Source organism: Ornithorhynchus anatinus, chromosome 2 (genome assembly GCF_004115215.2).
Source record: "Ornithorhynchus anatinus isolate Pmale09 chromosome 2, mOrnAna1.pri.v4, whole genome shotgun sequence".
Classification (NCBI taxonomy): Eukaryota; Metazoa; Chordata; class Mammalia; order Monotremata; family Ornithorhynchidae; genus Ornithorhynchus; species Ornithorhynchus anatinus.
In genome coordinates, this window is record NC_041729.1 from 19,271,097 (window position 1) to 19,288,483 (window position 17,387).

General features: G+C 43.3%; 1 protein-coding gene and 1 long non-coding RNA gene across 4 annotated transcripts in view; both read right to left on the reverse strand.

Annotated features, from left to right (window-relative positions):
* The window catches only part of PPP1CC (protein phosphatase 1 catalytic subunit gamma), a 32,879-nt gene extending 26,875 nt beyond the window's left edge, over nucleotides 1–6,004 (reverse strand). The window contains exon 1 of one of the 3 annotated variants that reach the window (XM_007655337.4): nucleotides 5,789–6,004. In XM_007655337.4, the coding sequence (XP_007653527.1) occupies nucleotides 5,789–5,843 (55 nt within the window). In that variant the 5' untranslated portion in view covers nucleotides 5,844–6,004. The remainder of the gene's footprint in view (nucleotides 1–5,788) is intronic. The other 2 variants (XM_001505962.6, XM_029056580.2) reach the window with 2 other exon arrangements.
* Nucleotides 6,005–10,235: 4,231 nt separating this feature from the next.
* On the reverse strand, nucleotides 10,236–11,698 carry LOC114808756. Its single transcript, XR_003756545.2, has 3 exons — nucleotides 11,388–11,698; nucleotides 11,042–11,249; nucleotides 10,236–10,434 (listed from the first exon to the last, which is right to left on the reverse strand). It is a non-coding gene; the product is annotated as an uncharacterized LOC114808756 (long non-coding RNA).
* Nucleotides 11,699–17,387: the final 5,689 nt, after the last annotated feature.

Consider the following 17,387-nt stretch of genomic DNA (forward strand, 5'->3'; position numbering starts at 1 on the left):
CTGAGCCTGAAATTCTGCTACTCTAGCCACAGCACCCTAATGAATATTTTCACTGTACCTGTCCTTGTCTTGTCTGTAGCTTTAGCATTTTACCATTTCATTGTTCATTGTAAGTCTGAAGCCAGTTCTCTTTTACTCTTTTAACTCTTAGATCGTGAACCTCTTGAGAGCCAGGATTGCTCTGCCCACAGTGAGCACTTAGTAATGCTACTCTGTACCTGTATTCCTGATCCTTATTCTTTCCACTTCTAAAATACTTCGTTTGTGCTCGTCATTGGTTCTTCCACCTTGTAAGTGCTGTCTAATTTGTTTCCTGGCCTTTTCCTCTTTTCAGCTCACTTTTTGCTAACCACTAATGGTCTCGACCCTGGCATTCCTCAGAAGTGCTGTTCTCTCTGGAATTCCCTTGAGCAGCTCCCTCCTTTGTAGCCTTGGCAGCTTGCCCAATGATAAAGGAGGCACCTGCTTCTATGAGGGACAAGGATTCTGAAGAGAGAAACATGATGGATAGGAACGAGGGGGGATAAACTCAATAATCCCCATCACTGGGGAAGCAGCACAGCCTAGTGCAAAGAGCATGGGTTTGGGAAACAGAAGATTAGGCTCTAAACCCGAGACCACCACCTGCCTGCAGTGTGACCTAAACTTCTGTGTTTCAGTTTCTTCACTTGTAAAATGGAGATAAATACCTGTTTTTCCCACCTCCCTCTGCTACTTGCACTGTGAGCCCTATATGGGCCAGGGACTGTGTCTGTTTTTTTTTTTTTAATTATCTATTTCAGCGCTAGGCACATAGTTAAATGCTTGGCAAAAACCAAAACATTATTACTCCCCTAGCCTCCTAACAGGTTTCTTGCCAGAGGAACCTGTTCCTGTGGGGTTGGGAATTCTGAGGGGGTAGAGGGAGGCAGCAGGATAGAAGAGGCCATTTTCTCAAGACCTCAGGAGAGCTCCCCACGCTCTTTTCATTAGGCAGCATGGTCTAGTGGAAAAACTACAGGCCCGGAAGTCAGAGGACTTGGGTTCTAATTCCCACACTGCCACTTGTCGGTTCTGTGAGCTTGGGCAAGTCACTTCACATCTCTTTTTCAGTTTCCTCATCTGTAAAATGGGGATTAAATCCTACTCTCTCCTAGACTACAAGCCCCATGGGATGGGAACAGGTAAGGTCTCCAACCTGATTATCTTGTATCTACCCCAGGGCTCAGCATAGTGCCTGACACATAGTAAGCACTTAAATATTATTAGTATTCAGATAAGTACTATTCTCTTTAGTTGGGAGCATACTTTCACTATACCCCAGTTATGCAGTGCCACCAGAGGCTAGAACACTACCACAAAATGCGTTTTTTATACACTGTACAAACAAAATCATCTTAGCCACAAGCTTTAGCAAAAACACAAGCACTGCATGTCTTAAGCATGAATCACAAAAACCTTGAAAAATACAAATGTAATTACAACAGACTTCCTCTCTAGCTTTCAAGTCTTCAGTACGGAAATGCTCACAATTTTCCCCACCCACACTGACAGATGACACGCTTACCCCAACAACTCAACAATTACTGCTATGTAAACCCTTTCAGGAAATAAATTCATCTGTAAGAAAAAACTGCAAAATTGATAATTGGTGGGGATATTTTCAGTATGTGCTCTTAAAATCTAAAGTTTCCTCTTTTCTTGACTTGAAATCATTTTTAACTATTCCCAACTACAAACAGCTCAGACTGGAACTGGAAGAGCCCAATTTAAATGTTAAATCCCTTAGGTTTCGATTACATTCCCAGACACCCGCATCATAATGATTATGATTGTTCCTAATGCAAAACAATCAAGTCTTACCTAGTCAGGTTGAATATACCATTCTTTGTGAGAACATGGCAAAGAAATATGTTTACAGTTTCACAATAAGTAAACACTCCCATTGACATCTATTCTTGACAGCGTGCATAAACTCAGCAGAATGCACTTCCCTGTGCGACCTCCATGTCTCTTAATATTTTAGGGGAGGTCTGTTCAAGCTGCTTTTGTACATTACATTTCCCCAAATGAACGCACGATCCTAATGTTTCACTATTGGCTTCTGTTGCGGATATGCAATGCGCAGAACCAGCGGAGATGCTGCAGACAGGAAGAAATGAAAACCTGCTGGGGGTTAGAAAGACTCACCCAGGGCTTTTCCAGCCTCCATAAGGGTAGAAAGGATGTCAGTTACATGAAGTATTAAGCTATTTTGGGAGGAGATTAATAAAACTGTACAATTAATGGCCTTAGATCACAACAGTGCTGTATTTTTATCCTAATAGCTTCTGCAACTGATGCTTGCTTACTTGTTAAAATTACATGACCTGTAATGCTGTGATATCTACTCTAATGCCTCATTAGGAAGAATGATCTTAAACCTATCTCCTGCTTATTTACTTGGGGCATTTTAAGAAAGATTTTCTTTTCCATGTAGTCTTTGGTTTGAGGTACTCTAAACATGTATGAAGTACCTCAATATCATGTGTGAATCACCTGCGAGCTCAAAATAGTGTTGAGTCTATAAAAGAGCTAGAAACATGAAGTTTCTATCCTTGAGATGTGTCCGTCTCACTGGAATGAAAAAAAAAAGTTACACACCTTTTTATAAGTTTATAAGAGCCTCATATATTTCAAAAAACCAATGAAATAGTAACAGGTAGAAAAACATTCATAAGACCTAGAAAACTTGTCCAAGGCTTTACAAGCCAGGGGATTCTACTCCCAGTTCTAGCCTAGGTTTCCTCTGTGACCTTGGTTAGCGCACTGAGGAGGCAGCATGGCCTAATGGAAAGAACACAAAAGCTAGAGTCAGGAGACCGGGATTCTAGTCCCAGCTCCACCACTTGCCTGCTTTGGGGTAAGTCACAACTTCCCTTTGCGTCAGTTTCCTCTTCTGGAAAATGGGGACAAAACACCTATTTTCCCTCCCAGTTAGACTGTGAGCCCCATATGGGACGGAGACAGTCAGATCTGACTATCTTGTAACTCTCCCAACACCTATTACAGTGGCAAATAGAAGCTGGTACCTTTATTTCATCTCCCATTTACAAGCTAGCTACTATATCAGCTGTTTTTTAAAAGAACATTATAATGGCCATATCAGATAACACCTGCTAAGTGCTTCCAGGTGATGGTACACAATATGAAGTATACTATTTCTAAAACCCCAACTTTAGATACCTCTGGCTTGCTTTTAGTGAACGTTTCCTAGAGACTTTTCTTAGTTCCTATATGTGGAGTACTAAAATTTCCTCTAATAATTACATATTTATTAGTGTTACACAGGTTGAACACTGGAGAATAACTATCTATTAGAAATTTCCCGAGAACGTGGAATGAAAAACACCCTCTTGCATTTAAGAGAGCTGGTAAATTTATACCTTAAAAAACTTCAGATTTAATACAAAATATTGATTTTAAGATTTCTGAATAAGCACTAAATACATAATGCTTACACTACCGGGGTCGTGGTAATTTTTTCGTTAGGATTCTTTTCATGATACTGAAATTTTAGAAAGGCCTGAAAATTCTTCCATTCTCTCTCATTTCCTTAAGCATTTCCTTTGTTAGGTAAGTCTAACTGCAACTTTAAGGGAGACAATTTTGAGAAGGTAGAAAAGTAGGTGCTGAACTTCAGTCTTTAATGCCGGCATATTCCTTGAACAATATGTTTCCTTGTGAATTTAGTGGGCATTATATGTATTTAAACCCGCATTATGTGGTGGTTTGTTGCTATTACCTTACAGAAACATTGGAAAGGTATGGTTTCACTGAATTTTTAGTTAAAAACACAGAGGCTAGATATTTTTATATGTCAATTGAGGAATCTAAAATGATTCTGCTGTAATACAGCATGGTATTTTTGCAAAAACATTTCTATCAACAAAGCACAGCATATGGAAAGAAGTACAAGTGTTAGGAGAGTCAATTTAATTGGCCCAATTTATTCAATCTAAACAATATCAGTGGTCTGTATTTAACTCAGGTTATTTTTACATCAAGTCGCTATTGCGTGTTAATATAGCGACTGCAAACCCATATCTTTAAAATAACACTTCCTCAGGATAAATCATTTCTGCTTTTTAAAACCTGCTCAGAAGGGGTAAAATGGTTAATCACAGAACAATTTGGGCTAAAGTTTCTACCCAAGGGAATGTGTAGTTGTGTTAACACCCCAAACTGTATAATGCCTTCATAAAAATGGAAAAATAAAATCATACCATATTTTGTAACACACTAAATAATGGGATCAACTCCCGTGGTGGCATTTCACACCTAAACATACTGGAAATATTTTAAACTATGCTGGTGAAAGGAAAACAGCGATAGACCAGGAAAGTTCTAATTTCAACCACTTGCCAACATTAGCTGATTCTAATGTCATTAACTGTCCCATTGTTCATATTCTTCCTCTCCTTCAGGTCCTTCACAGCAAATCAGGCCCTTTCAGATCACCTCAATAAAAGCGTAGATTATTTAGGGTTAAAACATATTTGACTAAGATCTTCAAATATAATATGGATGAGATCTCTGCCTTGATGGATTAGGCCGGTTATGTTCTTTACAGCAAGAAATATCTCGGTCTAAGCCTCCACCAGGAACCTCCAAAACTCCTTGGTTTAGAGAAAAATTTAAGTCTTTTAGCTTTTCCACGATTTTGACGATTCCTTTCTTGATACATAAACCGATCACTCTTGGCCATTCGACCGGGCAAACAAACTGACTGGGCTCATCTTCCAATGACCTTCTTTAAATAATACAAAACTCAAAAGGTAGTCCTACCAAAAAAAGTTAACTTTTAGTATCCCCTTCTTCTTCAGCGATTAACCTTGGTAATAGCATCTCGACGTGGAGGCAACAAGGCCTTAAGCTGGCTGGACTCCGTGCAGACAAAAGCCTAGTGAAAAGAGCCCGGGCCTGGGTTCTAATCCCGACTCCGCCAACCTCTCCGTTGGGTGACCTTGGGCAAGTCCCTTCACCCCTCTGTATCTCATCTGCAAAATGGGGATTAAGACTGAGGTCCACGCGGGACGGGGGCTGTGTTCAACCTAATTAGCCAGTGTCTACCCCAGTGCCCGACACAAAGTAAGCGTTTAACAAACACCATTAAAAAAACCTTATATGACGAAAATGCATAACATTTAATAGCTTTGGAGAGGTTACGAAGCGAGATCCCTGCCGAAGATTTGGCCAAGCCCCTCCAACGGCATCCAACGTCCAGCCAGGGGATGGGAGAAAAGGGCGTCGGTGGAGGCGACTGAACTTTGGCCTTTCCCTCCACAAAAACCGAGGCGAGAGTCCAGAAGCAGGGAGAATGAAAGCCCCAATAATCAGGGCGATCCGAGGGGACGGGAATGAATGAGTCAGGGCCGGGCCAGAGGGCTGGGGAGGGGGATTGTGTGTGGGGTGTGAGGAACAAGAGGAAGGAAGACTGGGGATGAAAGGGGACGGGGCGGCGATGGAGGCCAACCCGAGAGGTTCGGTTCCCTCCATTGCCCCGTCTCTGCAATCGACCGGGGCAAGAAATCCTCGGCGCAGCAACTCTCCAGGACTGGAACCTCCCAGCCCCCCGCCATGGCCCCCATCTAGCTGCCCTCCCTCACGGCCATGCCCCTCCTCATCCCCCATCTTCCCCCCACCCCAGAGCCTTCCTCCGGCTGGGGCCGCTCACTCCCAACCGCCAGAGGCCCTCCAGAATTGCGGGAGGAACTGCGGGGTCAAATCAGGCCCCCCTCACCAACGATAACGGCTCCCCACCCCTCACCTTCCAGCAGCCGTTGGATGATGCTGTCGATGTTGAGCTTGTCTATATCCGCCATCGTCTTCCCACCACGTCTCGCCGCCCCCCGCCCCCCCGCCCCCGGCCGCGGCGGCGCCCCCCGGCTGGAGTCTAATTCACGCTCCCCCCTTCAAAAGCGGAGACAACGGCGGCGGAGACCGTCCCCGCTCCCCCTCCCCCTGCTCCCTCTCCCGCTCTCTCTCAGGCCACGAGAGGAACAAAATGGCCGCCGACGCCTCAGCCAACCTCGGCCCGCGGATGAATACGCCGAGACAGCGCAACGGCCCAGCCGGAACTGCTTTTGGGCCGCAGGACGCTGGAGGAGGCGGGAGACGCAGCGCCCACCCCCGCGGGTGAGACCCATCCGCCGCCCAGAGCGAAGAGGTCCCGAGGAAGGGTGGGAGAAGGTGGCCAAGGGGCGCAGTGGGGCCTGTCCAACTGTCGTTGGGAGCCAGCGGGAGACTTCCGCCTCCCCTCAGGACATTTCAACTCCAACAGACGCTATAAGGGGGCAGCGGGGCTCAATGGAAAGAGCCCGGGCTGGGGAGTCATGGGTTCAAATCCCGCCTCTGCCACTTGTCAGCTATATGACTTGAGGCAAGTCACTTCACTTCTCTGGGCCTCAGTGACCTCATCTGTAAAAAGGGGATTAAGACGGTGAGCCCCATGTGGGACAATCTGATCACCTCGTATCCAGCGCTTAGAACAGTGCTTGGCACACAGTAAGCGCTTAACAGATGCCCTTACAATTATTTATCCATCCGGATGCACCCCTTTAATAGTTCAATCAGGAGCCAATTGGGCCGTGATCCTGAATTCATTCATTCATTCAGTGGTATTTATTGAGCACTTACTATGTACAGAGCACTGTACTAAGCGCTTGGATTGTACAATTCGGCAACAGAGACAATCCCTGCACAGCAACGGGCTCACAGTCTAAACAAGATGCTCAGAACAAAAACCCAAAAACAAGGTAGAGCAGGTTTGTATTGCTCAAGACTATTTTCACCTCACCTTTTTATTCCTCACGGTTTCGAGGGGTTTCTTTTCTTCTTTTGTTATTTGAGAGAGTACTTTCTATTTCCCCGGTGGAAAATTAGACAATCATCTTAGACGTTTGTTACACTGCTTCTGTCCAGAGCAAAGTTAAAGGTAGAGGAGTTGGCGACAGAGCAAGAAAACTGCATCCTCTGATCTGAAAGAAAGTAAAGCTTCTTTGCAGGAACTTTAAAAAAAATGTAGATTTCCGCAAACGGCAACGGATAAATTTGTTCAATTTAACTTCTCATTTATTTGGATTTTTCTTTATGTCACTTAGTGGCAAATATTCAGCTCGGAAGTGAACGTTACCACTAGTTGTCCGGGGGAAAAGAAACCTTTGAGACACTGCTGTAACTAAAGCGATCAAGTCTCATTCTCTCTGAATTTAGTGATTATAAAAAAGAACCTCGAAATAATCGCCCCCCCCCAATAATTTTTCCTGCACCCACCAAAATAAAACCCCCCAAAACCTTTCAAATTTCCTGTCCAGTTCCAACGCTGTTAGATGTGAGGTTTATTTATAGGAGTTGGATCCCAGAGTACTCACTAGAGTACCCATTTTATGAAAGATGTAAGTAAATTTTAGGTAAGGAAACGTTGGTGCCACTGAGCGATCATATTAACATGTCTAAAATTCTAGTGATTGCTGTCCCAAAGTAAAAATCAGAACTATCTTCAGCTTCACCTCTCTCTTGCAAATAAGTTACTTAATATTTTTGCAGATTCATACTATGTCAGTTTTGCTCTTCTGGCCCAATTTCTTTCCTGTATAACTTCTCCATTCCCATCGCTTCTGTTTGACAATCAGTAACATTGTTGAGATTGGTGGAGGGGGTGGGATATATATATATATATATATATATGCATATATATATATATATACCCATGTATATATGAGCGTATGTGTATCTGCAAACTCCCCACTCTTCTACCACCCTTTTGGCATGGATTTCCTTTTTTGTGACTGTTTCTCTATCTGTGAAATGGGAAAAAAGTTAATCTAGTTACTGGTATTTGTTTTTAAGAGCCTCACACATATTCCTATATTACTTTTCACCAGGGCTTGTACAAACCTTTGATGAATTCATTCCAGGGTTCAATTTGCTCACAGCTGGTTTGTCATCGTGGGTAGTTCGAGTCAGAATGATAATAATAATAATGATGATGGTATTTGTTGCCATTGTTTTTACGAGATGTTCTTCCCCTTGACTCTATTTATTGCCATTGTTCTTGTCTGTCTGTCTCCCCCGATTAGACTGTAAGGCCGTCAAAGGGCAGGGACTGTCTCTATCTGTTGCCGACCTGTTCATTCCAAGCGCTTAGTACAGTGCTCTGCACATAGTAAGCACTCAGTAAATACTATTGAATGAATGAATATTTGTTAAGCACTTACTATATGCCAAGCATTGTTCTAAGAATGATACTAAGGTACTATAACAAGATTCCTGTAATTTTTTTAGACCTGTATGCAATTTGCAAAATTTCAGGAACAGTAATTTAAGGTAAAAGTTTGAGTCTTCTAAATTTAGAAGTGTTTTCCAACACTTTACAATGAATTTTGCACTTGTCCTTGTATAATTCTCTTGCAGAAAAGTTTCTATGTTGCTCATTTACTCATGTCACAGTTGATTAGCTGGCCCAGCCAACTGAAACACTACCTCATAGTGAGAGGCGCTGAATCTTCCTAAAAACAACAGCCTTTCTGATGCTGGTTGGTGGGCAGATCTTAGAGGGGGATTGTGACTTATTGATTCACATTTTTATGCAATAGCCTCCATCAGTGAGCATCAACCTTTAAGGAGAAGTGCTTTTGCAAGGCCTTTGCCCTGCCCTGATGCTTCAGAGTTACTATGGGTTGATGAGGGATTCAACTTGCCAAATTGGGGAACAGCCGTAACAGCTTCGCTAAAAATCGTAAAAGGTCTGAATTTCTGTTCTGCAAATCTGTGTTCCCTATCAGTTACTCTCCATGGGTGCCCTAGAGAAACTCAGAAGTGGAGAGAGTCATGGACGCTGCTACAGAATACTGGCTGCAGACTTGTCAGGTTCAGTTCATGAGGAGAGAACAAAACTATTCATCACTTTATCTCTAACAGATCGTGTGTGATATCTAACCAGTGTTCAGAGTGTAAACATCCGGGAAAGGAGCTTTTCAGATCAGCCCTTCTAACTTCTCAGATGCTTTTTGAATGTTCTGAATTTTTTTCACCTTAATACAAGAAACAGACAGGAAGGAATTTAGAAGATCACTTAGAAGCCTATGAGGTTCTTGGGATGGCTAACCCCCGAGATCAAAATTAGTGGTAATAAATTTTCTGAAACCTGACATTGTTTCCTTTCCTTTCCTTTCCTTTCCTTTCCTTTCCTTTCCTTTCCTTTCCTTTCCTTTCCTTTCCTTTCCTTTCCTTTCCTTTCCTTTCCTTTCCTTTCCTTTCCTTTCCTTTCCTTTCCTTTCCGGTCCAGGTTGGTTGATTTCTCAAAAATAAGGGGGGAGAGGGGAAAGAAGGTAGAAAATATCAAATTATAAATCTTATAATTTAGAGGGTTGAGTGAGGGGTAAGTGATTTTCGAGTATACGTCAGAGCAACACGTTGCATGTTAAAGACAGGAGTTCCATTGCCAACTAAAATGCAGTAAGCGATTGAGGTTCCAGGAGTTTTAGGGAAGAGGTTGTGGTGAAGTTGTTCATTTCTGGAGTAACTTAACTGTGCTGAATGTCAACTCACTGTTGACATCATTTGGCAGGAAATGAACACGTTTCAGAGACATTCATAGAGCATGGAAATGAACATGTGACTTGAGCAATCTATGTCATCATCTTTCCATGGGTTAGATCATGTGCTAGTAGCAGTAGTGTTTATTAAGCTGGGAGAGAATATACAGGTGGAAATTAGACATGGTCCCTTGTCCTACAATGGGACTCCCATTCTAAGACTATAACTGGGGAGAAGGGGCTGGAAAAAGACACACCAGGAACGATGAAACATTAAAACACAACACAGACAAAATACACAAAATAAAAGCAAAATCAGTAGAGTGTTGTAGCCAGAAGAGTGGAATTTCAGGGCACATATTGCAGCCACCATTCTTCCAGGAGTTTTCTGGAAGCCTCATGCTGTGGGAGCAGGTTTTATCCCCAGCCTAGCAGACAGAGAGAACGCTGGGAGCAGGGACCCTCAGTGGTAATAGGGAAGGCAATAGTTACCATGGGTACTTTTCTCGGTGGCGATGGAGGGATCCGAGAGCAAGTGGGAACAGCTTTTATCCCCAGCCCCGTGCACATAGAGCGTTCTGGAAGCAGGGAGGGAAGGTGGCAGTTACCAGAAATGCTTTTCTTGGCAGCGGTGGAAGGGTTTGAGAGGACACATAATAGGAGAGTGAGGCACCTCAGTTGTAGCAATATGATTCTAAAAGTTACAAACTCTTTGAAACTGCTTCACAAATATAGTTGGCAAAAATCTAGTGGCCTATACACGTTTCCAGGAAGGTAGAACAATGGCAGGCAGCTGCAAAACTCCATCACCATTCATCTTCAGCTCCACTCCCTAGTGACATCACACTGGGTGTCACCAATCCCTGTGAGCCCCACCCTGTAAAGAAAAGGTCCTTTAAATTTCACTGCAAGGGTTCTCTACTCAGGAGCCTGGCATTTCTGATCCTTGGGTGAAGGGGATTAGACTCTCTCACATATGAGTTGCTCAGCACAAGAGCAAATCCACTGTCATTCATTTCATTCATTCAGTCGTACTTTTTGAGCACTTACTGTGTGTTTTGCACTTGGGAGAGTACAATATAACAATAGACAGACACATTCCCTGCCCACAGTGAACTTACAGTTTAGAGGGGGGGAGGCAGACATTAATATGAATAAATAAATTACAGATATGTTCATTAGTGCTGTGGGGCTGGGAGCAGGGATGAACAAACGGAGCAAGTCAGGGCAACACAGAAGGGAGTGGGAGAAGAGAAAAAGAGGGCTCAGTCAGGGAAGGCCACTTGGAGGAGTTGTGCCTTCAATAAGGCTTTGAAGGGGCGGGAGAGTAATTGCCCATCGGATATAAGAAGGGAGAGCAATCCAGGCCAGAGACAGGATGTGGGCGAGAGGTCGGCGGCAAGACAGACGAGTTCGAGGTAAAGTGAGACACCTCTGTGTCTTTGCCATTCTCCTCCTCGCCTAGTAACTTTTTCTTCACTTACTCTCTTTATCTGGGTAGAATAGAGTCATCAGCCATAGTGACTATCAAGTTAGAAACACATTAGAATCCCATTCAAGTCTTTGTCCTGTTTGCTGTAAGCAGGCAAGGATCAGGGCTATGCGTTGATGACATGTAGGTTGAGAAGATTCACAAGTGCAGAAAAAGCTTTTCAAATCTCTCTGCATCCATCAATCATCCATCTGGCAAATCTACAGCGGAAAGAGCAGTAGAGGCACATAAATATTGCAGTGAGCTGAGACCACTCCATAGTCAAGTACTATTCATCTCTGGGGAAAATGGTCCTTATATAGCCAGCCCTCAGTGGAGAACAACTTGATTACACTTACATGTACTTGCTTTCGTTCTTATCTTCTCTGTCCTGATCTTCCAAAATAATAAAATGGCAGATGTACAGGAGCCAGATTGCTGTTCTATAATGATGCACCAAAAGATGTTTGAATGAATTTAGTGGAGCCCTTGATTTGTACCTAGGGCCAACTTCCCTACCCTCTAGATGCATCAGAGAACAAAGTGCTCCTGCAGGAGTCTGCTTTTCATTTCTCCCAGTAGTCCTTGATGTGTGGACAGAGATGCCCAGCATGGAGAAGCACTTCTTACAGAGAGGGTGAAGGAGACCACAGAGAGTTGCCAGGTTGTTCCCAGAGAACTGCCATTATGACCAAAGGTGATATCCAAATAGAACTGAGGGCAACAGCCCATTCAGTCTTCTGTGGACTGTAAGATTGTAGATTATAAGAACCTAATACATTGGTCTACACACTCAATATATGCTGATGATAAGACCCCTAAAAAGGGTGGGTAATGGTATTTAGGATTAAAATAAGAGTATTTTGTTTAGTGTCCCTTGTTGAAGCCTGCAACCTTACTCTGGCATCTGCTGGTTATAATGTTTCTTGCTTGGCAGGTTTTTATTTTATGGAATTTGTTAAGTGTTTACTATGTGCCAGGCATTGTACTAAGCACTGGGGTAGATACAAGCTAATCGGGTTGGACACACTCCAAGTCTCATGTGGGGCTCACAATCTTAATCCCCATTTTTACAGATGAGGAAACTGAGACACGGAGAAGTGAAGTTACTTGCCCCAGGTCACAGGACAGACAAATGGCAGAGATGGGATTGGAACCCAGGTTCTTTATAATGGTAAGATATATGTATTGTGAATTATGAGGCCATAGTCATGACTCAGTGATGCCTGAAGAGAACAAAAGGTAAACATTACAAGGACAAAGAGTTTCTAGAGGCAACGGAGATATATGATAGAAATATTCCTTGAATTCCTCTATTCACAAGAACAGCTTCCTAAAGAGTCAAGCTTTCTCCCAGATGAACACGTTACAAACATCTCATGATTAGCAAGGTGGTTCTTCTTCGAGATTACTTGCTCAGTAGAGGAGAGATTTGGTTGGAAAATCTAAGGTAACACCTTCCAGGACGTTCAACAGAAAGAATAACAATTGGAGCCTAGTTCCTAACCAGCAAATGGCAAGTGGTCTAAAGGTAGATTCCTTTTTCCCAACAGAGTGCAGTTAGTGTTCTGCCACTTCTGAGAAGTCGATATTAGAACCAGCAACAAATAGAGAGAAGGAGATTGCCAGATCTCGGGAGTTAGTTCCTTTGCCCTGGGCTCAGATGGCAGGGAAGCATTAAGCGTTGGTGGAGAGACCCTTAGAAACAGGGTCCCTAAGAAGCCTCTAGCAGTAGGGAACATTTCCAGTTTGGGGTAAAAGAACTTCTAGTTTGGGATCAAAGAGTAACTCCACCTTTCCAAGTTCCCCTCTTTCATTCAAGGGGAAATTTTGCTCTGTACTGCATCCCCTCTTTACATCCACTTCTCCCTGGCTTCTGCCTAATTCTTACTAACTTCCCTGTTGAGGAATTTCAGGTTGGTTACTGAGCCTAGAGCTGTGCAGGTGGGAGAAAGGTGGGACGACACTGCAATTGAGGGAACACAAGCTATATATAATAATAATAGTGGCATTTGTTAAGCGCTTACTATTTGCTAAGCACTGTTCTAAGTGCTGGGGTAGATACAAGGTAATCAGGTTGTCCCATGTGGGGCTCACAGTCTTCATCCCCATTTTACAGATGAGGTAACTTAGGCACAGAGAAGTGAAGTGACTTGCCCAAAGTCACCCAACTGACAAGTGGCGGAGCTGGGATTAGAACTCACGACCTTTGACTTCCAACCTCACGTTCTTTCCACTAAGCCACCACTGCTGCTTTTCTATATGTCCCCTAGGGGAGGTGAAGGTGCCTTAGGAACTTGAAATGCCTGAATAGTTTCCATTTTCCAGCCCCCCAAGCTTTATAACATCTTAGTAATGTTTCCAGATATTAACCTGAATACCCTGATCTACCCTATGCACCGGTGAGAAATAGCTGAAGATAAGCAATCTCAGATTTAGATTCTCCCTGTTGGATAATGCCAGGAAATGCATCTCAAAATGACCGAAGGCACTTGCCTTTAATGAAGTTGGATAGCAAAGGGATGGAGTGAAGCCCTGCATTTCTCGGGAAGAATAAGAGCTGTCCCTTGAAGAGTGGCTGGTCATCTAATCTCATCCAATACACGCCACAAGCCTCAGATTTGATTCCACAAAGACACTCCGACATTGATTGATTCATTTAATTTACATGGGTCGACATGGAGTCCTCTCAGGAGAAGACAGAAGTCTCTGTGGTTTAAGCAGAGTGACAATTGTAAAGGAGAGTGACAATCAATTCTGAAGGATGCTTTCACCCCAGTGCCAACAGGCATATTCATGTGCAGGGGAGGAGGGCTGGGCATACAAGAAAAACCACAGTCAGGAAACAATTGGGTTCATGTTTCACTGAAAGCATTCAAAGATTTGAGGAATTTTTAAAAGAACTGTTCTCTGTGTGTCATCCCACCTGCAACCTCCACACACTTTTTTTTTGACACTGCAGACTAATTTTCCTTTTTTTCACTCCCCATTTTCTGGATAACTTTTTGGACTCAGTGTCATTTGTGAGTCTTGTTGCACACTGTTTGCCTTTTGGTTTTGAAAGGCAGATGTGTCCTCAGCTTTACTTACTGTGGATAGATAGTTTAATCCTGAACTTAGCATTTGTAACCATCAGGGACCGTCTTTCTTTATTGCTGAATTGTACTTTCTGCACTTAGTACAGTGCCCTGCACACAGTAAGCGCTCAATAAATACGATTGAATGAAAAACATTAAGAGATACAGTTCACAGAGTATACCAGAAGGTCAGCCTGAGTTTCCACCGAGGTCAATTGGCTCCTATGGGCACCTCTCACATGGACATGAGGGAATCAGACTCTGGGGGGGTGAGGGGGAAGTGGCCCGCATTGAAAACCACACCCCTGTGGGTGCTGGCATGTGCTGACAGCATCTACGTGGAAAAGGGATTTTGAGAGCTGATTTCTGCCTCTATAAGAAGAGGTCAATAGCTCTTGTTTGGACTGTCTAAGAAGAAAAACGGTATTCTTTTTCTGTCCTAGTATTTATTCAAGATCCAGCATTCTACAATAGACTGTATTGGGTATATTTCAAATGACTATTTTTTGTATTTCTAAGTGGGACAAGGAGAAGAGCTTTCTCCAGTGCGGGGGACGGGGGCACTGGCTCAAGCATGGGGAGGAGGTGGGGAGATGGGAAGACAAAGGCAGAAAGGGAGAGGAGAGAGATTTACAGAGGGGGAGAGAACAACAGAAAGACAGAAGGATTCACATAGAGACAGAGTGTGCCACTGCCATGGCTTAAAATAGGACTTTTGCATGTGCTATCTGCCTTCTGCCAGCAGATCGAAAGAAATAGTCCTATCCGTGCTGACATATTGGCTCTATCCCCGGTGGCATATCTACAGTGTGGCTCAGTGGAAAGAGCCCGGACTTTGGAGTCAGAGGTCATGGGTTCGATTCCCAGCTCTGCCACTTGTCAGCTGTGTGACTGTGGGCCAGTCACTTCACTTCTCTGTGCCTCAGTTCCCTCATTTGTAAAATGGGGATTAAGACTGTGAGCCTCACATGGGACTACCTGATTAACCTGTATCTACCCCAGTGCTTAGAACAGTGCTCTGCACATAGTAAGCGCTTAACAAATACCAATATTATTATTGTTATTATTACAGTGGATGGATGGGTCTGTTTTCAATTAATTAATCATTTATTAAGCACTTACTATGTGCAAAGCACTGTACTAAGCAATTGGGAGGGTACAATATAATAATTAGCAGGCATGCCCCCTACCCATAATAAGCTTGTAGCTAGAGTTGTTCAGTCATATATAAAAAAGAGAAAGGTCAGGCCAAAGTAATTATTGTTTAGATGCTGATGCATGTCTATGCAAAATATGTAAAATTGAACATATGATTATATCAATCAATCAATCAATCAATGGAACACTTAATTGAGTGCTTGGGAAAGTACACGATAATATACAGTTGGTAGTTGTGGTCCCCTGCCCATAAAGAGCTTCCAGTTCACATATATAGAATTTTCCTCCAGTTCTCCAGACCTTAACCTTTCATCCCAGAGTCTCAGGTCAACAGCCAAGAAAGCCCTCTACATATTAAAATGTTCAATGTGGGAGGAAAGAGGTGGGACAAGGATAGGGGTGAGCCCTTCAGGGTCAGGGCTGAAAAGGCAGGAAAAAGGAAAGGGGTGGATGGTGATAGGATGAGAGAGAAAAAGATGGACAGACACTGGGAAGAAATAAAAGAAATGGGGACACAGAGAGAGAAAGAGTACTGGCAGGGCCAGAGAGGAAGGGAACTGAATCATCCAGCCTCTGCTCTGGTTTCCTCCATTGTCTGCTGCTGTTCTCCCTGCTGCTTGGGCTTCAGTAGCAAGCACCTTGATAGTCATCTGGGCTGTTCTGGGCAGACATCTGGAATAGCCCAAAATACTTCACAGCAATCAATCAGTCAGTCATACTTATTGAGTGCTTGGTATATGACAAGCATTGGGAGAATTAGCAGACACGTTCCCTGCCCATAATGAGCTTTCAGTCTAGAGGGGAAGCAGACATTATTATGAATAACTAAGTAATCTATAATATATAATTTAATAATCTATACCTAAGTCCTGTGGGAGTAGAGCAAATATCAGATTTCCAAAGGTCACAGATCGAAGTGCATAGATGACAGAGAAGGGAGAGCGAGCCGAGGAAAAGAGGGTTTAATCGGGGAAGGTCTCTTGGAGAGATGTGATCTTAATAATGCTTTGAAGGTGGAGAGGATGGTCATCTAGCGTATATGGAGGGGGAGGGAATTCCAGGCTAAGGGGAGGACATGGGAAGGGCACAAATTAGAAGGCTAATAGGAATTTTAATACAAGTGGAAAATCAAACTCTTGGTATTGATATTGAACTTGACCCTCTGATGGTCACTACAATTACATTTGTAATAGCTCTGACATTGGACAGTATCAGAAGGGCTGGTGGCAATTAGTGAGCTGGTAAAACTTTGTGTACTTTATGTCACCCTATGTCATAATTCAGTTGAGTGAATTCTGGCAGTGGCATGTCACCTTTTCAATTTAAGGTATTGGCTGCTGTGAATACAGGACATGACAGAAAGAGAGCTAGGGCCCAATTGAGTTCAACAATTCTTGAGTACATCAGGAAGAGCAAGAGTTCCAAGGCAAGCCAAAGGAGGTACATTTCTGATCCCAGAATACATTAGAAAGCAACAACATAGTAGCCTGGGTGAGAATGAGAGAGATGGAGAGAGAGAGAGAGAATCAGAGACAAAGTGACCTCAAAGGGGATTCATTCATTCAGTTATATTTATTGAGCACTACTGTGCCCATAGAACTGTACTAAGCGCTTGGGAGAGTTATACTGTAACAATAAGCAGGCACATTCCCTGCCTACCATGAGCTTATCTAGAGGGGGAGATAGACATTAATATAAATAAATAGTTGAATTACAGATGTGTATATAAGTGCTTTGGGGCTGGGGTGGGGATGAGGAGGGCTTAGTTAGGGAAGCAGGGAAGGCCTCTTGGAAAAGATGTGCTTTCAATAGGGTTTTGAAGAGGCAGGGATTAATTGTCTGTTGGATTTGAGGAGGGAGAGCATTCCAGACCAGAGGCAGAAAATGGGTGAGAGGTCGGTGGTGGGATAGACGAGATCAAGATACAGTGAGAGGGTTACCAATATATTAGCTTTAGAGAAGCAAAGTGGGCTGGCTGGCTTGTAGTAGTAGAGTAGTGAGGTAGAAGGGGGCAATGTGATGAGAAATAAAAGTTGAGATTGCATGAGGAAGAATAATTTAGAAACCCAGAGGAGGATACTGTGGAAGAAAGAGAGAATGAAATGAAGAAAACAAAAGCCAAAA